This window comes from Amphiura filiformis, chromosome 4, assembly GCF_039555335.1.
Source record: "Amphiura filiformis chromosome 4, Afil_fr2py, whole genome shotgun sequence".
Taxonomy (NCBI): Eukaryota; Metazoa; Echinodermata; class Ophiuroidea; order Amphilepidida; family Amphiuridae; genus Amphiura; species Amphiura filiformis.
The window spans coordinates 73,108,098-73,135,610 of NC_092631.1; the positions used below are offsets into that span (position 1 = coordinate 73,108,098).

General features: G+C 37.3%; 1 protein-coding gene across 1 annotated transcript in view; it reads left to right on the forward strand.

Annotated features, from left to right (window-relative positions):
- Positions 1-561: 561 nt before the first annotated feature.
- Positions 562-27,513, forward strand: part of LOC140150361 (rho GTPase-activating protein 21-like) — a 120,606-nt gene continuing 93,654 nt past the window's right edge. Inside the window, 1 exon segment of the mRNA XM_072172372.1 lies at positions 562-721. Coding sequence (XP_072028473.1) covers positions 704-721 — 18 coding nt within the window. The 5' untranslated portion in view covers positions 562-703.

Below are 27,513 nucleotides of genomic sequence, written 5' to 3' on the forward strand. Positions count from 1 at the left end.
GTCCGTGGAGAGACATATAAATCCAAAACTATTAACCATGGTCAAAACCTTCCAGAGCTATCAACTTCCACTAACCATCACTAATCGACTTCAAGAAGGCTTTTGATCATCAGGAGTGTCACATTTTCAATTTCCCGCCGGTATTCCTCTTGGTCAATGCTATAGATAATTTACAACAACTCCAAGAGTGCTATTTACTTTTAGGGGTAAAAGTCCAACAAGTTGCCGGGAAGGGATGGCCCCGGGGGGATGGCCCCTCACCAAAGCGTTTTATACGGCAAGTCCAAGTTGCCCCCCCCCCCAGTATTTTTTTGACCACTCTTGTATTTTTATCATTAATTTTCATTTTAACTGATAGTAGGCCTATCGTCCATCCGAGATAAAATTGCATCTTCTCTATAGTAAAACGTATCATTGATTTGGGTAATCAATTAATTAACACATTTGACCATTGATAGGCACCGTTATAAACCCACTCGGTGTACTTTTGCTTCAAGAAATTAGCCAATCAGAGAGTAGGTTAGTACCGGCTTTTGTTGTCTACCAATCAATAATGAATGGCGTTCATAACGCCCGGCTGATGATGGTATCGTAAACATCAACAAATATTTGTACTAAAATTATGGTAAACGGGCATAATGACATTTTAATTTCAAGGAATCAATCATCTGAAAAGCACAGTGAATACAGCTGTGGTAAAGATATGGATAGACGTGTTTCGGTAAGTCTGAATTCCACGGTGCAATTTTGGTCAATATTTTAATAAAGTTCCTCAACATCACCGGATATCCATGCATTGGTATACGGAATTACGGTACGTTGCATTGGTTTCAATACGATGCTGTGCATGTAATCATGGTAATGCAGAGAGTTGACCGATCGACCGGGGTCAACGTCAATGAATGTCAACTCAATGTTGAAGTTTGTGGGTTCTCGATGTATATGGGCTTGGTTTCTTAAGCATGTAAGTTCTTATTTGCATGATCATTACTAGCTGACATTAATTTAAATATTAGGCAAAATAAAAAAATAAACATGTTTCACGTCCCCTCCCGCTTCCTCTTTTGAGGTTTTCTCAAATATATTTTTATTTTTTGAAATTCAGTCATAACTTTTCAAAAAATATGTCTAGGAAGTTGGAATGCTTTCTATAGCCTTGTTAAGATACAAGAAACATTTTAGGAAGTTTTTGTGATCATTGGAGGGGGTGTAACTCTCAGAACAACAAATAAAAAAGGGCCTCCTCCTTTTTGCAGGCATTTATTGTATACGCTAAAACAGCTTTAAGTATGGGTATTTACACCAATTTTGCGATAAAAATAGAAAATAAAAAGCCCCTCCTCCTCCTTTTTTTGAAAACCGGACGTGAAACATGTTTTATTTTTTACTTGGCCTTATAAACCCAACACGTACGTATGCAGTTGCAGTACTACATGATTGAATTCATGCATGTCATAAATGATCAGATGAGACAGACATACAATTACAATCAGACAATGTCAATGAATTTTTAAAAGCTTTAGCTTGCTCCAAGTCAAGCCACAAATTTACGCGTTTTGGGTCAAGCGGGGAGAAAAAAATCCCAGGTCGACCCAAAATAGCGTATCGCACACGATAGACCACCTAATTTATCATAAATCGGTTTCTCCCAGGTCGACCGTAAATTTTGGGTTGCCATATTCGGCCCGCAGACGCCCAGGATTTTTAGCTACATGTAGGTCGACCCACGACAAGCATGCAAATACATGAATAGCATGAATAGGCCTACATCATGTACTTGACCCGACCACCATGGCCTACACATGTGACGAGTACATGGGGGATGGAGTATAAACCATTGTACAGCGTTCATTTATAACTTTTGCAAGCGCCGGTGAGGCTTTTACGATATCAGTTTGTCTTGGCATCTAAATTAATTCACATAGGCCTACTCTCATATCGTATTTACTATTTATTAATAAAGTATTTAAATTGTTTTAGTTTGCAAAATAGGCAAATTTAAGGAGATATAGTCATACTTCCAAGTTTTCTACTTGAATTTGCGTCAATGACAATGTACATACATGATATAAAGCTTAAGCTTACATCCAAGTTCGCATTGACGGTAGACTCGGACTCGTCAGCCCATCATACAGCGCTCTGTTTCAGACTTGTGAGAAAAAGAAAGTAATAAATTATGAGAAGAGGTCACGTAATAGTATCAAACAATCCAACAAAGAATCACCCTGTCTATGTGCCGGACATAGGCCTACATGTTTTATACTTTATTATTATTTCAATATTTGGTCCACAACAACAACCACCACGAATGGAGTGCCAATTGCTATTAGCCTAAGCTGCAGAGTCTTAGCCAGAAATCAGAAACCACCCGTCCAAGCAGATACCAAAATTTGACCCTCAAATATAAAACAACTTGTCTATACCCAATGGAAGGGTCACTAGGGTCAAATATGTCATGATTTGGCCTTTACATGTCACTCTGAATTAGTCTCAAGTTCATAATAACCTTAAAATCATCTGTTTTAGAGCTATCACATCTGTAAAATCCATTAAATCCACCCGTCTAAAATTAGATTAGGCCGTCTTAAAGACGGGTGGACGCATGGCTGGCTAAGACCTTGCTAAGCTGTCTTTCGATCAACAAGCGCTGAATCTCCCAGCTTGACCAATTCGGCCAAATTTACTTGCCCATGCACGTATTATGATGTATAGCATGATAAGCATCACACTCACAGGCATCTTGACCACATTCATGTTATTGCATTTGAAATTGAGTCAAAATCACTGAAGACTGGTCGTGTAATGCAGCTGTCACTCGTAAGTTGTATGACGCACTATGACCCCCGGGAAAGCAGTCCGAGGTGCTCTGCGATAACACTCCGATTGGCCATGTAATCTACGTTTTTAACATGTAGGCCTGTCAGTAGGGCAACAGAACCGCTACGTGAACGAGCTACCGGGAAAGGTGCATCATGGGTATGGGTGGGTCAGATCATCTGATGGTTAAGGAGTTACGCTGTCACCCGTCAGCCAGGAAAATACGATCGATGAGGGTTTGAGCCTTGGGTTAGGGAAGCACAACATTTCCAAGTAGGATATTTCACATGGAAATCATTTAAAAAGGTGACTATTTAACTTAAAAATGATGGGTCAATCATGTCTGCTTTCAAATTCTGCATTTTTTCTGCAGCCATCATTGACAACAGTGTACAAATTAAGAAAAAAATCAGGTTATCCGGCGGATGACCAGGTTATCCGGCGGATGACCAGGTCATCCGCCAGAGTTTTTGGTAATCCGTATATATCCACCAAAATTGGGATTTAATAAAATACCATAAAGTTCTACTAAAGTAATAAGTACTCAAAATAAAAGAAAAGACACAAATCAATACAAAATCCAGTGTCATAAGATTAAGTTTTTGGCTAGATATAAATGTCAAAGCCTCATCACCATCACAGGCGCCGCTATTGCGCCCACAAAGCCACAGTACTAGTTTGGACTGAAAGAAGGCCACACAGCGCACACTCAAGCCCTAACTAATTATGTGGGGATGTGGTGGTTTGAAACTTCAAAGCTTTGAGTTTGAGGAGTACGAAGGCTAGACAGAACTGGAAAGCAATGTGACTGCATGAAGGTGAAAAAAGTGTGGGTGTCCGTCTGTCCGACAGATAACCTGCAGTGAATTTCTGGTTATCCGTCGGCAAATCTGGGTGTCAGATCACCACTTAATTTGTACACTGATTGACAATGCATTCATTGCAGGCTCATCAAAATAAATTTCATCCAAATTTCAAAATTAACAGAAAATAACATCCGTTGAAAAAATGTCAACGATGATCGACCGAAAAACGATAGCAATGGAGGGCTCTACTCTCCAACATCATATGCGTAGTGTGCAAATTTGAAGCTAGAGTTTTTGAGTAAGGCTTAGTCTACTGCCGGAGACTGATATTCGGTGAATTGCAAATTGCCAACTTTACACACAACTATTTTGCAATAAAGACCTTTCACACTGGCTGACCGATCACATAATTTAAGAACTAGTTCACGCCTGTGTCACATGATGCTATGCAGATTGTTCGGCGAATGATGTGCTTCTGACTTTTTATGTGATGATGAGTATTGATGACATGATTCAATAAGCCAATCAGAACCAGAATTCATAATTTTTCATGCCTTTCTGGCAGTGCGAAAGGTCTTTGCAAACAGGTTTGCACATGTCATTCGAGGCTGGAGTGAGTCCGAAGAGCTATCGTTTTTCGGTATCTTCCTCTTGATCAGCATTGCCGTTGAAAATATTCTTTAAATTTGGATGATAGTTCTTTGGATGAGTCAACTGTATTGTAGAGCAAAAGTTGCCTATTCTGAACATTCTAAAATTAAGTTGAAGTACAATTTTTAACAACATTTTTGATGTGAACGCCCATCATGATCAGCTGTGTTTACTCATTAATTTACACAATGTCATGCTTCATTGATTTCTACTATTGTCAATATTTATGGCTAGACTTCTCAAGTAAATTTGGCTGATTCCATTTAGGTGCAAGTTGGGACATAATATGTGTAAACCCCGGGTGTAAACATTACAAATATGCCAAAAAATCAGATTTGAAAAAAAAGAGGTACCAGTATGGTAAGTTACCGTAACCAATTTCATGTTATAAGATTGTACTCAAGCTTTCCATACGCTGTTGTTTATTACACTTCATTCTTCCTTTTGTAACTAAAAAGTAATTCTTTTAGAGCAATTTCTGTCCTGTTATATTCTAAATTATTCTATAAGAAGAGCTAAATTAGCTCCAGTGCAGGTGGGATCCCACATGTTTCCAAATTGCTGCTGGGTGTATCAAACATACTTTGACATTGGAACCATATCACTACCATGTAGTGAATTTTGATCAAGCAATACTATCCATAGGTGTTTCTTGTGCAGTGACCCAAGTCCTCATTATTTCCGTACTTATGCATGTAGCCTTGTGTAGTATCAGTGTTACACCAAATGAGGTAGGAGGCCCTCTGTTTGTAAAGGTATGCCAGGCCCACTACTTCGTAATACATGTACAACTGTTGGGCAGGGAAACAAAATACAGGGCAGGGAAACAAAATACAGGACCATGAGCAAGCATGTGCAAAGCCCATTGAAGGGATTTCCATTGATCTGAAGCTTTCCAAATAAAGCACTGACCACAGATATTGGAACTGTGCACCGAGTTGTGTGATCGTCAGTCCATGTTTCCGCTATCAATTACTGGTATTTAAGGCTTTTGGTTAAAATTTGGGTCTCATACTTGGGTCATAGCTACTCTATGGTATGGGATCCTTCGTGTATTGGTGGTGTTCATGGTCATAATACAGAGATCAACATTTGAGGTCAACATGTAAAATAGCATTATGTAAGACTTTTGGTTAAAATTTGGTCTCATATGATTATGAACATTTGAAATCCTATTTCAACCAAATTTTGTTCAATCATACATATGTACATAGCTGCAAATGTTATGAGTACCGTATATCTATGTATTGGTAAGGCACACACTTGAGATCAGAGGTCATTTGAACTTAATAAAGGCTGAAAATGAAAAAAAAAGTCTCATATTTGGGACTACCAGCCCTATTGTTTTTGTTTTGTAATGCTATAATGAAAACATTTTGTTATTAAAGGTACATTGTAGTTGGCCCTATTTTTTCATATTTTTTTCATGTGTTTTTTACTGTACATTTTTGTATCCACCAGTCATATTCCCAAATTTTGAGTGTTTTGATATCTTTTTTAGAACAATACTAATTCCGCTGGGGATAACTGGTACCCTTTTTTAAACCCTTTTTTGTTTTTTGTCTAATTAAACAAAACATTTTGGTTGGGCCAGATCTGATAACAAAATCTGCATTTGGATCTAGAGTTCAGTGGGAGACCTGTATGATGTTGTCAACTGCATCATACTCACACACCTTTAATTATACATTGTATAATGTTCATTCCATTAACGCCCACCCTACCCAGTGACTTTTCAACTTGTGAAACATGTTAACCGAGGGCAACAAGTGTGTACTTGATCGTCTGCAACTTTTTGCCCTTTTGTAAAGTACAATGGGGTTTCTTATTTGAGTCAAATACAGGATTTTTTCACATACATCATGCTTAGGGCATGCATTTGTGATCACAGAGCATACCAGAACTCGTAACATTAATGCGATACCAAGTTAAGTTTAGATTTTTGTAAACAATAGGGAAAATATGCACCCACCAAAAATGGAATGAATACTGTAAATATTTTTCACTTTTGATTTTCTTCCTCTGACAGATACCCAGCTTTTGATGCCTGGAAAATTTCCTACAGTAAAGAGACCCATTATTTACCAATGGGCCTTTGAAAGAACCCTGGATTCGGATAGTCCATTGGAAATAAAGCGCCATACTACCTGTGTAAATAATCCAAATTAATTGAAGTGATCTAGAGCATGGCCAGTAATGAGTCTGGGAGGCCTCGTCATGTAACTGATAATACAGATTCTCTACAGGTAAGCTGTCAACGTGTTATGCTGACTAGGGACTGCCTCTGAAACATACATGTATGTTATATCATGCAGCATTTTGAATTATTGTAATTGTGTCATAATAATATGTTGTTTTGTAAATATGTGACGTGTCATGTCAAAAGGAGACACTTTTGGGCAGGATCGTAAATGGAGAAACAGCCAAAAATCTGCCCAGGGGTGGTTTTTTCACAATTTGAGTTTGTTGCGAATTTGTGATGTTATTAATGTTAAAAATATTGTCTGATAGTTTCAGACCAGAATATAACTGGCATCTTGTATTTTTTGAGACATTTTTCAAGGTAATTCCTACTCTCAACATTGTCAATAATATTTTTAAAGGCCGATATCTCAATTTCCAATTTTATAATACATAACTTAGGCACCGGAGTTTTTCGCGGTTCGCGCAAAAGCGCACATTTTCGCGCATTTGGGTGTCCAAAGCGCATTTTGGGTTCCATCGAGAATGTTCACGATTTTGACCCATCGATAAGCTTAAAGTTAAAACTTACGATTTTATGCCCCAAATCGGCAGCATTTACAAGAAAATTCACGCAATATTGGTTCTAACTTCACTTATGTACATCAAAATACAAATAACGATCATTAAACCAAGCATAATGTGGGGAAATTTGCCCTTGCTTTCGACATTTCGATCGACGATTTGTGATGGTCGCCATCTTTATTTTTTGTTTTTTCCAGAAACTGGAAATGAACCGGAAGTCGTTCGTAATTGATTGACAGGCCATGGTTTTACCGATGTTTTTCTCGTGTTTTGCATTGATAACATGGGATCACGCATTTTAGCGCATTTTGACCTATTTTTTGGCGCATTTTCGCGCATTTTGAAAAGTGGCCAGCGCATTTTGCCGTTTTAAATCGCGCGAAACTCCGGTGCCTAACATAACTTACGAACTCAATATCTTCGCTTAGGAATGTCCGATTTCATTGGGGAAAACGGCGTTGTAGAGCAAAATATCTGTATATTTAAGATATATAAAAACCTCACAATTGGTAACCTGCCCAAAAGTGTCTCCTTTTGACATGATACGTCACATATTAACATTGACCATGCCCTGAAGTGCATGATACAAAGGGAATTATTTACCCCAATTTTACATTCACATGACTGGTGCTTGGACCTTCTCCTCCTCTTCTCCATCCTCCTACTTGTCATCTTCAAGGAATCAAGCCCATAAGCAAGATACATTCATGTACTAACCATGCTAACATCATGTGATATGACCCATATCCAATAAGACCAAAGGAAGCAATTTAAAAACAAATTTGTATCCAGGGCTTGAAAAAATGTTAATTTCCCTGGAAGCAAGCTAAATTTCCCACAATTATAGCATGTTTTGATATATATACAAAAAGACACAATTTCCCTCCAAATACTAGAATTTCACTTAGTCCAAACACCAACATTTCCTGGGAAGGAGCTTCCCAAATTCCCCACTTTTTCGAGCCATGTCAGTTTAACTATTTGGATCATCGTCTACTTACCTAGTATTCAAGCACACTAATTGCTGAAATTTATACCCCAGGCCCTACCACATAAATTATGGTTGTGAATTTTTATTCACTGATTTTGCCTGCATCTCAATTTCCCAATTACCGGTGTTGGTATGATTGGATTGATCAGGTTCACATCACGTCGTATACAGATAATACCAACCTGTACCAATTTCTTGCATGAAAGAAATTATTGCAATATGTTTGTAGTTAGCTGAACACAAACACACAATGTAAGTTCTAGGTTTTAAAGTTTTCTTTGCTCAGTGGAAGTGGATGCGGTAAATTTTAGACTTTTCAGTTTTAACAAAACTGGTCTGAAATTGTTTGTCGTGAATAAGTCAATAAGGAATTGTCTAGAATGCCATTGACCCAATAGAACCCTGTTTACATGAATACACAATCTATTTTTCAGTGTTACTCCACTAATGAAGCATTAAAGATAGTGCAAACTATTCCTTATTTAAAAAAGACTTTTACATGATGAACAATTTGAGACCAGTGACTTCTGTGAAGCCTTAAAAGTTACTGCATATTATATACACCTCCAGTTCTCCACTGCACACCGAAAACGTAACCTCATTATTGATACATCATGCCTGTGCGCAAATTATTTGCACTGCAGACAGACAAGACAACAAATAATTGTCATTGAAACTGTATCATACAAAATGATTTAAAAAAGCTACTCTCCTTATGAATGCCCTAAATGACGATTATCATGATTATGTGGAATTTGTATATTAGTCTATAAGTCGGGTGTTTCAAAAAACAATACCATACAATACATAGCTTCTATGTCATTGGGCAATTCACACAGGACAATTGTTCCAAATTTTTGTGCGGATATTTTATCATTTACATGTAGTTGTTAAGAGTATTACACCCAGGTCCAACATAAAATAGCATGGCTAGGACCTTGAGGTTTATACAAGGAGTGAACAAACACAATATTCCAAGTTGTTTTTGCAAGAAATCTTTTATTTCCTTACATTGAAAAAGTGTGAAAGTAAAACATCAAATGGCCTCAAGAAAATGGTGGTGTGCAGTGGGACAACCACTGCAGATAGGCAGGGTACGGTTACATGCTTTATTTTCGCTGATAATTTTTTTCACAAATTTTGTGAAAAGTTCCACATCATACTGCCTGTCAGTTTTCAAGAAGTAGTTTTAGCTCTCCATTATAAATTTAGCAACTTGTAAGTACCGATACACAATTAATTTCACAAACCAAAATATATTATTATGGCATTGGTGAAATTAAATTTGATGCAAAAATGAAGTTGTTTTGGTGATATTTTTGTTAGGACATGGGTGTACTATTGTTCAAGGCAGGTGTAGTGTGCATTGGTTATTGTGTGTGCTGTAATCAGCGGGTTACACACAAATTGTGGGCAGGAATATTATACTTGAACCTTATCTGTGCTTGTACCGGCTACATATGTATATTTATTTGGAGATAAAAAAATGTGACATTTATGGCATATTCACATTCACAAGGAAATACTTTCAATTGTCTGAAGGCAGCTGGTAATACATATTTCAAAAGTTTTGTTCTCATTGTTTTGACATTTAGTTGAAGGTAAGTACCAGTATTAAAAGTAAAACTACTTGATGGGGAAATATATGAGTTCATTTATTGTGAGTGTAAAGTTTTTATAAGCGGGCTGCAATATTGAGTTGGGTCTTCCAGATCAGAGCAGAACTCACTGCACTGCCTATTAGTAATATAGTATAGTAATATTACGAAACAAGGATCTTGGCACAAATTAAATAAAATAGGGCAGAAAATATGGCTATACTAATACAATGTATATACATGTATGATTGTATGTGTAGTAAAAAAAAGGATTTGGGGAAAACAGCTGTAAGAGGCTTGAAAGCTATAGCATTTGTAAAGCTGAATTTGGGTTTTCTGAAGAGGATTGTTTTGAAAGAATGCAATCTGAAGATAACCACTTGAGGAGGGCTTGATTTGATTGAAAAAGGATTATGCTCAGCGAAAATCTGAAGTGGTTTTATGTTGGCAGGAAGGTGCAGAATGGTGTAAGTACTGATATTCAATTTGGCAATAGTCGCGTAAGCTATTCTCTGAAAAAATACATAATTGGCATGAATTGGTATCAGCTAAATATTTATAGTAAGGCAGCATCCTCTTAGGATTTTGTAATGTTAACGAATACATCTTTTTTAATTTTTTGTTCTTTCAAATCTTGAAATGTAGTGTGCAATTAAAATCAAAATATGGGTGTATGTAACTATCACTATCATGTTCTACATGACACATACAAGGTGTGTGTATGTAGGCCTATAACTTAATGGTGATGTTAGAGTACATGGTCCAAAGTGATATTTGAACTCAGTCAACTCACCAAACCTGAACTCTCAAATAAAGTTGCTTCTGATTTAGAAAGAAAGTAATTTACAGACACACCAGTTTGTCATTGAACATGATCACTGTATACCTGCTCTTCAGGTAAAACAAAACAATGACTGTGCATGCATTTGGTGATATCAGTGACATTACATATTGGCAGTGGGCAACTACGTTGACGATGACAGACTCGTTGAATCTTATATGGGAGAGTTTATTATTAAGTCCCAAGTGCTGAAACCACTTTTATGCACACACGAGATTGTAATTATATGGGGTTCGTGAGCCGGAAAATTTCACACAGCGGTTAGGTTTTGCCGCCCCACTATTGCAATACATAGACAGGAATAGTGTAAATGCATTCACACACTGCCTGCCACAGGATTGAATGTAAAGGAAACATAGTTCTAATCCATGTTGGTAGTTTATTATTTTATGAACATAAAGGTGAAAATATTGACCTTTCTGTCTAGGATTAAAATCAGGAGAGCGGGGAGTCTTGGAAGTTTAGTATCCTGTTCTGATGTAGAATTGGAGTTAATAGTTGTATAAACTGGACAAGATAGAATCTAATTGATCTGTAATTGGAATATTAGTGGCAGTGAAATGCATGTCCTTGGTGCTGAGTGATACAGAAGTGGTAAAGGAAATAACTTAGACTGTCTGTGTATTGGTGTGGACCAATTTTTGGTAGGTACGTAATCAATAAGCTGCAGCAACCAGCAGAAGAGAAAGTTGGTTGTGTGTTGATGATACATGTAGATATAGTGCAGGCAATATAATTATAAATGTTTTGTTTTAAAAATACATCATACATGTGATCAATGTGGTCAAGCAAATGGGATAGATGCCTGTATTTTTGCAGTTTCCAAAAGGGAGGCGTTTATTAGAGAAGTCACTTTTTAGAATGATAATTCCCATTAAAATCATTCTAAGGTAAGCTAAAATTCACGCTGAAATGACGAACTATCAACTTAGGAACGGTTCACTTCTGGGTTTACGATCAGACTTTCGCTAACTACCGATGATAGCAATCGTGTGTGCACCTTGGTAAGCTTACTACACAAGATAGCATGGAAATATCAGCATATTTGAAAAATTTTAGTTGAAAAAAAATGATGGGGAGGGTTTAATTGAAGGGGGGGCTACTATTCGAGGATATACGGTATGAATATTTCTATGTAACTAACTAGTAACTGTGAGGTTATTCGACTGCATAAAAATTAATTAAATCATATTTGCTTTAATTAACAGTTTGCTTTTAGTCAAAACTCACTTGTAAGATTACAACGTTTCATGACAATAAGGTAAATGTGAATGGGACTCTTTTCAACAAAAAGATTTGTAAAGCAGAAAAATATTGAATTTTCTGGCCTGTTCAGGTTGGCATATTTTGACAAGAATTGCATTGCACCATATTCTATGATTATGATTAGGCAATCTGTTCCTAAAATTTGACCTACGTGACAGAAATAATATGCCCCAAGAAGTAACAATGATTCCTATTGTTGGAAATCATACAGGTGTAATTGATATTTCTATTATTGTTCATTGGTCTAAGCTTTGACTTTGAGACCCATTTCACCATGACATTCACAGACCACCAAAAATAGGGTGAAAATCAGTAGTTTATACACTAGAAATATTTAACCTTAAATTTGGCATGTCTGTTGCCTGAGAGAATCACGAGTAAATGCTAGAAAAACATTCTATTAATTTTTGAAAATGAAATGCAGCCAGTTTGTGTGAAAGTTGAGTGTAAAATTTAAGTCATCTGTAAGAGATAATTTTGCACACAGTTTAGTCACTATTTTCATGCATGTAACTATTCACAAAACATACTTTTAGCCAGGTATTAAAACATTTTGTATTGAAATGACAATTGATTAGACCTGTGCGTGCCCAAATCAGTGGTTGTTCCTCCCAAATTCAGGAAAGAACGTCACAGTTCAGACATCTATGTGCATCATAACCTTTACGTTACTCTGTATGGATCATTACGTATATTACGTAGCCTAGTGTAGATATGTATACAAACAAATGCACCATTTTGTTTACATGTTATCACAGACAAGGACTTTTGATAATTTTGAAAAGGTCAAGCATGATAGGACGACAGGCAATTCTCCTTATGTCCATGCCGATAATCAAGTCGGATTCCTCTAAGCTGGCCATATAAACCAAGAACGTCTCATAAGGTTTTCAGGCTGATTAGGTCAATGATGTACTTAAGCCATTATTAGTTCATCATGGATATCGCAACCACTCCTGTTCATCTGCTGCTGTAACACCACTTAGGTGTTGGCTTCATAATGAAATTACTGGAGAGTGTGGTGTATGCAGAGCTGAGCTCCTTAACTAGTATTAGAAGAGCTTTCAGGTTCATCTTCCCTCAGGGCAGTGGAGTCGCTAGCACATTTTACTCAAAAGACTGATGAACATAATATTTCGTATTGAAAACAAGATTTACCAGGAGCGGTATCCTAACTGCGAAGGCCAGTAAGTAGGCATACAAAATGTACAAATGTACATGACTGCTTATAATATTACACTGTATTACATTTCATTCCGCTTCTAGCTTGGTAGTGACGTCAGTGGCAAGAGTGTTGACAACCTGCCATTATTCACATGCATACATAGACGCCCTGTGAGATGAGGTGTAAGTGCGCGTAATTCAGTACTGCAATCAGCGAAATCGCATGTATAGTTAAAATTTCATTTGAATGAACACAGCTGCCAACAGCGGCATGACAATTGCCTGCACACTCTCTGTGATGAACGCCCGCATATGCGTAACAGCAGGGAAGTGAAGCCAACTCGCCATGCGCAATTGTGATTGTATTTTGAAATACAAAATGTCGGTTCGCGTACAGCTGTTGGTGTGTGTGTTCATTCAAATGAAGTTTTTACGTCATTGGTAAACTTGAGGTGAAAAATAATAGTTCAAGTGATGATATGTGGGTGCTGGACTGCTGGGAATTGTAGTATTAAACAATTTCACTTAACATTATTGAGGCCTACAATGTACCTAAACAAGGAAGCAGGATTCCTTTTAGGTGTAGCATACGAATGCTGCCAGCATTCGCAAAACTGGGAGGGACTTCAAACTGTTGCCAACTATTGGCAGATCACGTCAGCAGCGAAATTACATGCTGGGCCCATTAAGTACACACATTTCTACTTGGATCAAATGGTACCATGTTACACAAGTAAACAGAACGAACCGGCCATATAACAGGCTGCAAATGAAATGTACTGTTCTGGACCTTGACAATCAGTCACCTTTGATAAGGAATATCTTGTAATCAGGCACCATTTGGTTTTAAAATAAATCACAACATCCCCTATATTTCCATGTAGGCTTATTCTTGTGTGTAAATGGTGAAAATGGATCTCTGCAAATACCTTCAATTGATTGGTCTCAGTTCTTCCAATAGTAGGGACATTTTTTGAAAAGCGTTATGGTCTTTGGAGGGCACTATATAAATGCTTGGTTGTATTGTATTGCATTGTACCGCAGAATTCCGTCTAGAAGCATATATGCCTCTAAACGAGGTTTTTTTAACGAAAGATATGAAAGGCCAATACCCTTCTCAAAAACATTGCAATAGATTGGTCTTACAAATATACATGTTTGTACGAGGGGGTATCCAAAAGTTTTTGACATCACCCAGAAGGAAAAGAGCTATATTGATGAAATTTTGTCAGTGTAATCACTGGTCCTTATGTACATTATGGTCCAAAAATGGTCTCATAAGTATTTTACTTTCTTTACAGGGGGTGCTAGATGGGCAGTAGGCGCATAACCTGTAAGATGGTGAAAATTGAGGCATGCAGATTGATTAAGCTCCTGCATTTGGAGGGTTAGGCCTACAATGCTCAGAAAATCTATGATGAAATGAAAGCTATCTGCGGTGATGATTGCCCATCATTTGGCACTGTTGCTTTTTGTAAAAGGAATTTCCAAACTGGCCGCATGTCCCTTACAGATGAGCCAAGAAGTGGACGTCAATCATTAACGGATGATGCAGCCACAGTGAAGAAACTCAAAAAAGTGGAGGATCTTATCATGAAAAGGTTATGCGCCTATTGCCCATCATAGCGCCACCTATATTATTAAACATACTTATGAGACCATTTTTGGACCATAATGTACATAAGGACCAGTGATTACACTGACAAAATTTCATCAATAAAGCTCTTTTCCTTCTGGATGATGTCAAAAACTTTTGGATACCCCCTCGTACAGACGCCTTTATCAGTAATATAGTTGTTCACACTCCAAATAACGTTTTTGTTGAGAGTGTCTGCCTCTTGTCTCTTGTGTCAAAAAAACTTTAGAGGCATATGGTCATTTTCACAGTAAAGGGTGTAACTTTTGATTTTAGGGTCAAAATTTCAAACCACTTAAATATGTTTCTGTTTACTGAAATCATGCATAGAAGCAACTTAAATTCCAGTAAAATAATGTTTCAAGGCTTAAACCTTTTGATTTCTAATAAAAATTTGACATTTCCATAACATTTTGGTTAAAATCTAAGAAAAATGTATTTTACATAACCTCAGAAAATTATGACATGAAAGCTGGAATACATGTGAAATCCCATTCCAAAGTAAGTCAACAGATATAAGTTAAATTTTATACCATGTTTTGCTATGTTTGTAATCACAGTTTTGATAATTTTTAACATCAAGTGTCATTTACAATGGAAATTTCCAAACCTTAAACATATTTTTAAGTTTTAATTGGGTTCCTAAAATAATTTGAATGTCTAACTTCATGTACAAATACTACTTGATGAAAGGAACCTCCCAGCCAAGTTTCACAGAAATTGGAGTTATTTTTTAGAATTGGCAATTCAAGTGATTTGTGTTTCGGAGGCTTCAGTTAACAACATAGGTGATCATTAAGTAAAATATTTGGCTAACTACTACAAGTTGACATAAAAAAATAGGTAAAAAATATCACAATTACCAATTTTCATGCTTTGCTTCTAAGTATTTAATTTCAGTTGTGACAAAAATTAAATTATCACAGCAAGTCATTTTTTTTGTTTCGGAGGCTTCATGTTAACAATTGTTAAACATTGCAGAAGTAGTTTTTTTGAAAACAACAGTGTTGGGATCATCTAAGCTGTTATTTTCTTGTGTGTATTGAATCAATGATTCTATGCGGCAGATATTGTAGATTTATCACATGTTAATTTTTTCACCCATTTGTTAAGTATGGTGTTTTTTGCATGTGAAGCCTCCGAAACAGGCATTTTTGGGTATCAGTATATTTTTCAAATATTAACCATAATGTCAAAATTTTTTTTAATTTATGACATTCTGCACATATCAAGTAATAATTACAATGCAGATATCATTATGAAACACACCAATTTAGATATGCATAGATGATAATTAATCTTATTGTTGTTTCGGAGGCTTCATTTGTTTCGGAGGCTTCAATTGTTAACGGAAAGTTTTTATTGGGTCCCATTTTCAAACGGTGATATATATCTCCACGATTTAAAAACATGTGACTTGAGGATCTACTTTACTACATTTTGATAAATAGATTGGATGAGCTCTTTTATTTATATTTGCACAAGCTTGCTGAACAGTTTGTTTCGAAGGCATCAAAAAAGTTAACGGAAAAACGGCTCTTTGAAGTCAAGATTTTATAAAAATTTTAAAAGCTTGCAAATCGACTAATTTTTGTTACCCATTTCAAGTTAAGATAACAACTGTTATGAATCAAGAAGAAGTGAAGAAATAACCAAGAATTATGAACCAAAGCTACACCCTCAAAATTTGTTAACAATTGTTAACGGAAAATGAAGCCTCAAAGCAGCGAATATCAAGTCCGGTTCTCAAAAATACAGGGCTGTTCACAATTAAATCTAATGTGGCAGTGTTTACTGAACATATGACTGTACTTTCAGGATAAGAAAAATTATCCATGAACTAACTGAAGAAAACACAGGGTTTTACAAAAATGTTACTGTTTTTATAGTTTTTCAAAATGACAATATTAAGTACATTTAAGCCTGCTAAAACTGAACGCAGTAACTCCCAAAGCTGATTATGCTACCCAAGGTAGCTGCTAACTAGATGACTTATGTGGCCCAAAATCATGGAATTCTGTGGCTTTATTAGAACACTACGGATTAAAATGTTAACTAGAGCGGTTCTCGGGTTGCGCGGTTTTCGGCATTCGCGGTTCGTGTGTAAGGTTCTTGGTTCTTGGGTGATGGTAGTGGGTGAAACGTTGCGTGGTTGTGTTAGATGTTTGTTTCTTTTTAGAACCCTGTATAGGCGTAGCTAGGATGGTGGTTGGGGAGTGCGGAGTGGGTTTATTTTATTATTTTGTAACGTTGATATCTCGAGGTTAGGCTTCAAGTAGGGGTACACTATGATGTATACAATAATACTGTGTAACAATAAGAAGGCGGAACTGTGGGTTTACTGTTGCGTTATTTTGTAAATTTATTAGGGGATATTTTACATAGACTGGTGGACTATGGGAAATGTTTTATGTACTTGTTCGAAGTGAGGCGGGCGTATACCACTTATCTGGTGCGTATCCTTCTTATGTTAACTTTTTTTATGATTAGCCTAATAGGTATTTTGGTAATGGTTCTTTTGTTCGAGGGTCTTGATATTCGCCTGTCTCCGGAGCTAGAATTAGACTGTACTGAGTTGCAAAACGTGGATGCATTTCACAAGCGCAGAATGATGTACTCATTATCCCAAAGTACCAGATACATTGCTTTTGTGATTGGTCTATTGGGTGTAGTATTTTTCCGGTAGTTTGTAATAATAAGCATGCACAGGTCATGTTCTTGGGAGTTGACATAGGATCATAAGTTAAGTAATATTGACCCTTAGATGCATTATAGTTAATTTGACCGTGCATCATATTCTGCTGTAGGCCTAACATCGGGTTTTGTTCATGTTTTCCAAAAAAATTAAAACAGTTTAATGTCAATTAGAAGACTGTACTGGGTATGTATATATAGCAGTTGTCTATGCATGGTTAAAGAAAAATATTAACGTGCCACTGTATGCACGATGGGAAAGTCATGAGAAAACAAAGTCGGAACATCTTGCAGGCTTATTCTTTTGTAGACCTAAATAGTTAACTAAATACCGCCAGAAGACATAGCATGTGTAGCAGTTAGATGAAGATGCTTCTGAAGGTATTTAGTTATCTATTTAGCTCTATTGGTGCAAAAGAATAAGCCTACAAGACGGGTTCCTGACTTCGCTTTTTCTCCGACTTTCGCATGATGCATGCACACATTTAAAAAAATTATATAGGCCTACAAGATGGTTTCCGAAATAATTTTATCCTGACTTGCGGATTTTCATGCACATTAATATTTTTATTAAGTATCTGACTGCTACACATGCTATGTCTTCTGAAGGTGTTTAGCAACTATTTAGCTCTATTGGCCAAAAGAATTAAGACTACAAGATGGTTGGTTTCCGACCTCCTTTTACTTCCAACTTCGCACGATGCATGCCCATTAAAGAAATATTTTATAGGTCTACAAGATGGTGGGTCGGTACAATTTGTGACCCTACTTCTCATACCCGACTTTTCATCCCGGGGGGGCACTCACATTTTTTTTGGGTAGGGGTGTGCCACCGCCAGTTTCGAACTCGAGGTCTAGGGAACTGATCGCCCGTCAAATAGGGAGGGTCTAAGGAACTGATTGGCCGGTCAAAAAAGGGGGGGTCTTGGGAACTGATCAGCCGCCAATGGGGGTCTCGAGAACTGATCCAGGGTAATTTTCAATTTTTGTTGTTGCATTTTTGCCACAGATTTGCGAAAAAAATCGATTTCGATTCTTGTCAAAAATTGTGCATCGAATTAAGTATATCGGGATGAAAAATAAATTAAATGTAGGCCTATCTCAACATCTGGACCTGGATCATTCCAAGCAGAATGTCTGCATCACACTTGAATCCAGATTAGGGACCGATCGTTATTTACGGCAGGGTGGGGGATGGGCGTTTTGGACAAAAATATCAACAAAAATTTTCGCGTTCCCCCCTTGCGTCCGCTCAAAATTTCCGCGTTCCCCCTTGTTTTCCCAATTTCTCCATTTAAAACTTCACAATCCCCCTCCTGGTTCAACTAAAATTTCAGGTTCCCCCTCTCAAGACTAAAAAAAATTGTGTTCCCCTAAATTTTCCCATTACCCCCTGCCATAAATAACGATCGCTCCTTAGTAGAGAGCCTACATGGATCTATTCTATACAATGATTTTTATTTTTGGGTGGATCATCTAGAAAGGATAAAATTCAAATTGAGAAAATATTCTAGGTATGACTTGTACTTACCAGAACACGATCATGGCAGAAATTAATATTTTGTTCTGGGTCTGATTATTCGGACTAACTTGTACTATAACATCCAGATCATAAGAAAATTCCCTGTAGGCCTACTGGCCTACTTTCTCACCTACTGAATAATTATAGCAGCAGTACTACAAGCAAACCTGAGATTGCCGCAAAGAAAAACATTATAATTAATAGGTTTATGTGAATGTATCGAGCCATAAATGTCAAGTGTGCAGAATTCGGCAGTCTTTCCACCAGGCTGATAGATCGAAAATCACTTCTAAATTCACTATTCGGGCCAGCCAATGAAGTGTACATATTTGAGGTAGCCTACTATAGTCATAATATTTACTTCCAGTTTTATTCCCAATGATGGTCTCAATTCATCAAAATGTTCATGTCACCCTCAGCCGAAAAGTCCGATGATTTTCAATGTCATGGCACACACACAGCACAGCTCGCTCAAGTTTTCAGTGATGTTTACATTTTGAAAACAATCACAAAACTGGCCCAGTGTTGCCTAAAAAGGAGCCCAAAATTCACCTTATTCCTTACAATGTGTTAAATGGGGAAGAAAATGATGGAAAATCCCCATTGAAGGAAGCTTTTGGGCTTGCAAAAGTAGCTTTTGGGCCGAGATTTTGGGCTTGTAAACGTAGCGCGGAAAACATGCCAATCTATTGTCAATGAGAGCGGAGATGATGAATTCTGTAAACGGCTAGAAAAAAAATTGAGTCATCAGAGCGGCAATCAATGAATTCAGGGGTCTAGGAACGCCAGCGGCTCTGAAAAAGGGGGTCGTCGCATGGCACATACCGTATAGCTGGCAAATGTGAGTGCCCCCCCGGCTTTTCATACCCCATCTGACCCAACTTTTTTCAGTTTGATGAGATATTCTCAGCGTATTCAGTAGGTAATTAAATATTGAACAAATGCCATACACGTTTCCTTTATTATCGATTAAAATAACAGCATTTTCAAGCATTTTTTATCGCAAATTTCAAAGCCTCGTTCAGCTATATTTAGATACATTTAGATACAATTAGCATTGATGAGTTTTGAGCCCTGTGCAATACAAATCGCCCGGACTATTTGCTCAAGCCAATCAATAAGTGTTTGCTTATTGAGGAGAAAAGTCAATAACTGGTTATACCTTTATCTGCTAACTTAGTTGAACCTGGTGGTGTGAGTACGTTGAAGTCAATGTTCAATAAATTCCAAATGTTGCTAGCAGTAAAAGAGCTAAATAGCATGCAATGACAAAAAAAAAAGTTTATGATGTCGTCATGCTTAGATCTTAAGGTGGTATTTGAGGCATATTCTAGAAATTAGTAAATGGCTTTGTGACTTTCAGCAGATTTTAAGGTATGTAATTTGAACATAAATCGTTTGAGTTTGATTTGTTTGACTAGACCTAATGAAGAAATATTTTCATTCAAGTGCAAATGTTCAAAGTAGTCTTACTTTAAAAGTTGCCCTGTCGGCTTCTAAATAGTAAACGAAAACTAAAGAAGTAATGTTTTCATACAGTGCAGACAAAGTAGCGCGGCCAGCGGGAGGGATGGGAAAGGGGAAAGAGTGTCTCCTTGACAAAAACTTAAAGAGGAAAATGCCCCTTGACAAAAAATTAAAGAGATAACCGAGAAGGCAAAGGAAATGAAAAGGGGAAAAGAGCCCGGTTTTTACCGAAATTCATCCCGATCATGGACCACATTAAAATTAATGTCTCAATAAAGCCCTTTTTGGAAGCTCGAACTTAACATGTAGACTACAGCCTTCAGTCATGACAGTCTCTTTTAAAAATAACGGTATAGGCCTATTTATATGTCCCAGGTCAAAATGATGCAACCGGGATTTTTTTGGTCCCCAACACCTGAAATCCCCTCCCCCTCGACTAAGAAAGCTGGATATTCTCCCGATAGCACTATAGTGCCAGTATGTTTGGTAACGAACCGGAGCGACATTGACACGTAAAACAAATGAAAAAAATTGTAACATCAACCTTCTTTTGTGATGACTTTTAGAACCTTCTTTGGAATGGGATGGGGCATCTTTTGTGATGAGTTTCGAACGGAACTGTCTTTTCAATTGGGCGAACCACCGCACTAATCAACCTTCTTTTGATCTTCTTCTGTTATGACTTTCGGAACATTTTATTCTGTCATTTTTTAACATTTGAATTCATAGTATGGCCGTCACATCTCTAGTAAGATTGTTTGTTTTGTTTTGTTTTTTGTTTTCGCTTTTTCTTCTTTTCAACAATAAAGAAGAAGGAATGGTTTTTTTTATCTTGGCCTATAGGTGCAAATATTTTCGTTTTAACGCATAACCAGAGCGACATTGAGATGTAAAACACTATGTGGGCCTATATACATGACATTATCATGATTATGGGGGCATATGCGCATTTAATATTGGCATTCAGCAAAAACTAATGAAATGCTCTCAATTTAACATGTTTAAGTGCACATGTTACCCTGCCAGCTTTTAAATAGAAAAACTTTTCAACACCTAAAGACATTAAATATGCAATTTTCTAATTGCCACCTATTGAAAGTTCATGCTACTTTTATTTTGCAGATTTTTGCCTTCAAAGTGTTTCTAATATGTTCTTATGTATTATATAGTAGCCGCCTCTAATTTGCATATTTGCATAATTAATTAGCTAATTTGCAGAATTAGCTAATTAACTATGCAAAGTAGGGCAACTAAGTAATTAATTATCTGGAAGTCATTAGGAACACTTTGACCAAGTTTGAAACCAGTATTCTATTATTAAATAAAAATGTTATTACATATTCATGAGCACTTTCGAGTCATATTGGTTCATTGATAATTGATAAAAATAATACAATACAAAAAAATTTAAAATGTGTGAATTATAAAAACAGTATGTCCGATTAGCTTAAAACATAAGGCGTATTGATCAGTGTTCTTTGCCCTACTCAATTAGTCTATATTTTTAAAACATGCTTAGAGCACTTCCACAATGCCTCAAATACCACCTTAATGCGACAGACATATAAACGAGGCAAAACACAACACAGCGTTTCCAAAAAGCAAGACAAAAGCAAACAAAAAATACACCCATCCCGCTATTGACCGCACAAAATCACAGACCATTTACGAAATGAACGACCTTAATCAGGTGCGGCAATTCCCCAATAGCTCCCAATGGTGCATAGGCCTATGATACTACACGTATTCTTGGAAGCTTCTTGGTCGTGCATTTGACGGACTTAGGTGTTTTAATTTTTGTTAAACATCTCCTCTCCTGAAGACATATTATTATAGAAAATCTATCTACTTCTTCATTCGCATACATACTATATACCCTGCAACTTTCAATCTACACAGTGGCTAGATAACCCGTTAAACGTGCGAACAAATATTGCAAAACAAAATTAAAGTATGGCTGTACGCCTATACAAAAATCCAAAGTTACACCCTTTACCGTGAAAATGACCATATATATATGCTTGTAGACGGAATTTTACGGTATTCTACATTTGTATTTTGATTAGGTTAGTGTGTACCTGACCAGGTGATATATCATTTCTACAATGTCCCTATGCTCTAAATAGGGTTTGTTGCGAAGGTGCTCACCCAGATAAAGAGAAGATGCTCATCCTGTAGGGTTTTGTAGGTTTCAGATGACATGGTGCTGCTGGTCCCCACCTATGGCAGCGTAACATACTGTCAACCACCAAGATTCCCATGCAGCGTATGGGCTTATGACCCCCTGAACACTGCTGCATGCACAGACGCCTCCCATTTTTCTCCTTGTCCAGGCAAGGGATGGAGCCTTGCAATCTAGCGCAACCCGTATTTGCTCTTCATGTAGAGGTATTCATGAAGCCAGCTAATAGCAAACAAGATTTTGTTAAATTGGACTGATTGAATGTTAATTTGATTATAAGCGGGTAGTATTTTTCCTCAGTGTATCTCTCTTGGATTTCCGTGTTGACACTTGATATTGACACACAATGTTAATCGGCTTGTGGTGTGTAGGTCCTTCCCTTATGCAAGCATCACTCTGCATCCTGGACCCACCCTCCTCAGAGGTCACCAAATATAGACGTCTATTAGACGCCTAAGCCTGACCCTGACCTATTTGTTGTTGTAGTGAAGTCCTGACGTTCTTTGTTCTTCATTGGGTGAAGCTTTACCTATTACAAATCATGAAAGGTGTGAAGCTTTGACTAGTAATTTGTGTTTTCTGGTGATGTGACATCGTATCCACTACCTGTCGCCATGCTTCCTATAAATCCCCAATGATAGTTGGTTCACAAAAGTGAAGCCTCACCTATGGAAATATTTCAAAGGGTGAAGCCTGGACTAACACATTTGCTGATAAGAGTGATGCTCTGCCTTTGCTTTTTGTAAAGTATGTGAAGTGATGGTGAAATCCTGACGTTACAAATAATTGGCTCAGGTGAAGAAAGGTGATGACCTGAGGAGGGTGGGTCCAGGCTGCAGAGTGACACCTGCATTAATTGTTACAACACTGATATGACACATAGTGTACACTGGACTTGCACCACAGTACCTTATCAAATACTTGACGTTGAGATGTAAATATCTGTGTAAATTTACTCATGTATAAACATGTTTGTCTTGAGAGGGTAAGGTCTAAATGCATGCATGGCTTGATTTGCGTTCACCTAGTTCAGAGCTTCAACAATTAGTGATTGTATCTAGCGGTGTTTTCATTAGTGTAAACTGTTAAGGATAGCATAGGAGGAATGTTATACCACTAGCTTGGAACCATAATGCGGAATTAATCAATTTAGACGGGTAAGGATGAGTTTGATTACTCTTCATGTTGTTGCAATGTCCTTATCTGCTATTGTCACCAATTGTTTCTTCTGCAGTGTTGAGCACTGAAGGTTGAGATGATAAATTATTAAAAGTGATTGTATTTATAAATGCTGCAAGCGGCATTATTGCTATACCTGTGTACAGAACCACTAGTGTATTGAAGAGAGCATTTTTGACAATTTATTTTGAAAGGAGCACATGCTTTTTGGAGAGCATTGTGTAAGATTAAGTTAAGCTTTAATAACGTTAGGTTACTGCGCATTTTTAATGTTTTGTCCAGATGTGTTTCTGTGATTGGGCTTTGCCTGGCTTCGGCCGAATGTTATAAATAAATATAAAAATTCATTCAAACAATCGGCGATCGTTATTTCAAGTTTTTCGCCAGAAGTTTGTTTGACCAAAGAAGTGGCACTTTCCTGATCTAGTTTGACAAAAGATCACAAGGCAGCTGGGACCAAGACTATGCACTTGCCACTGGTCTGCTGGCATGCATTTGTGCTCATGCAGGTGTATGATTGTACATGTATCTATCCGTGTTGCAGAATCCAATTTGGATCCATTCTGAAAGCTGTACTTGTTGGTGTCATGGTTGGCCAATGGTTAAATATTTGTTGATCAAAAGATAAGCAATTTATCTAATTGGAGATTGATACAGAATTAGATCCAAAACTTGTCACTCTAATTGTGGGAACAAGTTTTAAATGAATTTACACACAATCATCGGAAGAAATCAATTTTAAACTTTGTAGGCCTACATTGTGAAATGATTTGCTATCAAGTTATGATCAGAAAATTAGTTCATATTATTAGTTATTTTGTCACAAGTAACACACATTTCATCCATTATGATAAAACAAACTTATTTTGAATAGGAACTGGACAAAAGTTGACCAACCTCACAAAGTTTGTCTGAATCAACTGAAATTTTGGAAATAAGATTTTTTTGTGGATATATCTATTGAATCATATCCTAAAAAGAGAATGCTAAAATCACTTAACACCCAGCAATGTTGGTAGACATCGTAATTTAGGATGGTTAAACTTTTGATCTCTAAAACAAGATCAGACACACCTCAATTTTCAGTCACAACTTTGACCTTCATAAGAGACTGCCAACCCAAGTTCTGGATCAGAAGTCTCTTTATCCACATCAAATCCCCATTCCCCAGGACACCCCAAGTCGATTTAGACAAATTTCACTAGGATCCACAACATGCTCATCTATCAGGGCACATTTCTTTAAACCCAATACATTTGTACATTCATTGAATGACCGTTGAAAATTTGGGTACAAAAAGGCATACTCTGTAACTTGAGGTCAAGTTTTGCACTATGATTGTTTAATTGAGGTTATTGAACTATGCCATTGGGATGAGGCCATTGTGGTCCATAGTGTTTAAAGTTATGATCCTCCACCAGGACCCAAAATATTTTGAAAGTGTTGTGGAGGAGGCCATTTACCCGGGGGGGGGGGGACACTCAACTTAAATTTTGGTAGGGGTCCGCGCCGAACTTTGGGAACTAAGAACTGATTTTCGGGCAAAATAGGGGCTTGAAGAACTGAAATTTGGGCCAAATTATAGGCTGTTGAGCTAAAAATTTCTAAATTTATTTCAAATTTGAGCTTAAAGAGCTACAATTGTCAGAGTTTGAGGCTCAAAGAACTGGAGCAGATTCAAATGTGGGGCTTAAGGAACTGCCGGAGAGCCTGAAAAGGGACCCTTGACCGCCGCACATACCCGTACCACCTTAACATGTGAGTGCCCCCCCCCCCCCACCGGGGCCATTTACACCAAGGGTAAGCAAACATCACTCAACCATGATAACCTCATGCCAGTTTCGAAGAAGTGTCCAAAAGGTACCTGATCCCAAACTTGGGTTGCCAGTCTTCTGATAAAAGTCAAAGTTATAACTGAAAATTTGAGGTACATTATCTTGTGTTGAGATCAACAGTTTAAAATCCTGAATTACAATTTTAAACTTGTTCCCTAAGCTCTGTATGCACAAAAGAGTTAGACCGGGTCTAAAGTTAAGCCTGGTGGATAGTCACAGCGTTTTTCACGCAGAGGCAAATCGCCGCGATTTCTCGCCAACGTGTGCGACTTTTCGGCGAAAGTGTGCGACTTATCACGCTTTCAATTGCGAGAAAAAAATTATAGGTTGGCGTTGCCAGTCTATTATGGTGACATATGTTGCCTAAATAATAGCGTCTTGTCCGTTTTTATGCATTTTATAACAGTGTCATTTTCGTCTGAAGTAATAATGCATGATATATAGGATGGTATACCAGTGATTTTTGAAGGACAAGATTAAGATTTTCTTTCTCTCTCTCTCTCTCTCTCTCTTGTGCTTTGAATATTCACCGCCAAATAGATAGTCTCGAGTCTTGCACAATTATACTCCGGCGGAGTCAAACGGTCAGGCTAAATAACCTAATAGGCCTATATTAAAATAATAATAATAATTATATAGTGGTTATGTTAGGCCCTAAGCTGCCCTATACCACTGAGGATCATGAAAGTAGCCTAGATCACTGCACATCACAGGCATGAGAATCTTCCTGCTTTTGCAGGTCCAAATTTCCGCACTTTCTTATAATTTCAGCCTGTTTTTGGCCTTTTAGCCTCATTTCACACACTTTTTCAGGCTTTTTCAAACTGTTCAGGTTTTTTCATGGCTGATCATTCTTATGCCTGACATCATGATGCACATACTGACTATTGAAAAAGATCAAAAGATCTATCTCTTCCCTGCATCCACTCCTTCGATTATTTAACAAGTAGCAATGGATTGTAAGGAATTCATTTTCTTTTGGACATCACGATTATCAATCCGATGTAAGATATAGAGATGAGGATATTGTTCCACTTTTAATTTGAAGCTGTTCAATTTGTTCGTCGGTCAAGTTCGCCACGATGTCTGTGATTTCTTCATGCTTACTTTGGGGCAAGTCACGTGGGGAAATAACACGACCTGATTGGACAAGTACAAAAATCGCCAGCTAAAATCGTTTCCAGTAGAAAAAATTTCTACTTGAACTTTTTCTATCGCAACTCCGTCGGCGGCAAAAAATGGACTCGCTAGCGTTTTCCGCTGAACAAGTGCGATAAAGTCGCTGTTCGTCGGCGGGAAAAAAATCGCTGCGATTTGCCGCTGCAAGTAAAACGCTGTGACTATCCACCAGGCTTAAGACCTGGTCTAAGTCGAACTTAGTCCCAGGAGAAAAGATTTTTTCCTTTACATTTGCTTTACTTATTTTGTATTATTTTTGAACATTGCATTAAAATCTTTAGAATTTGCTAGCTACTCTAGGAAGGAAATAAGAGTAAAGGCCCATTTCTGATTGAACTAAATTAAACCTGGTCTAACTCTTTCATGCATACGGACCAAGTAGTCCAACCAAGTTGCTGAACCACATTTTCTGTTAAATTTATTGACCTGCAACTTTACAATGGAACCAATGATCATGACATATAATTATTAAGCTCTAATGTAGACAGAACACACATGGAAATTCTAAGATAGTAGACCCCCCTAAAGGTCTTTCTGGGTGTTTTTGTTTTGTTTGTTGTTTGTTGAAGAAAATAAAGGGAATGCACTGCCTGTGAAATTCCACACAAAATGGCCAGACACTATTCTTGCCATACATGTGCATTGCATTGATATCATCCATTCATATCGCATGATTGGTTGACTGTGTCATCACTATCTAAGCAGGTGTTATACACCTGTATGAATAAGCCCATGTCATGGACAGGTGCATAAACTAACATCACCAGTTCACCTTGACTTTGTTCATTGACAAAACTCTAAAAATGTAAGCAAAGTTGTTTATAGGACAGTTCAAAGACAAGTGTGAAATGTATACATAGATCTGCGTTCTACATAATAGGCCTACATGTATGCTCGTACAACAGCCATTTTACAAAAC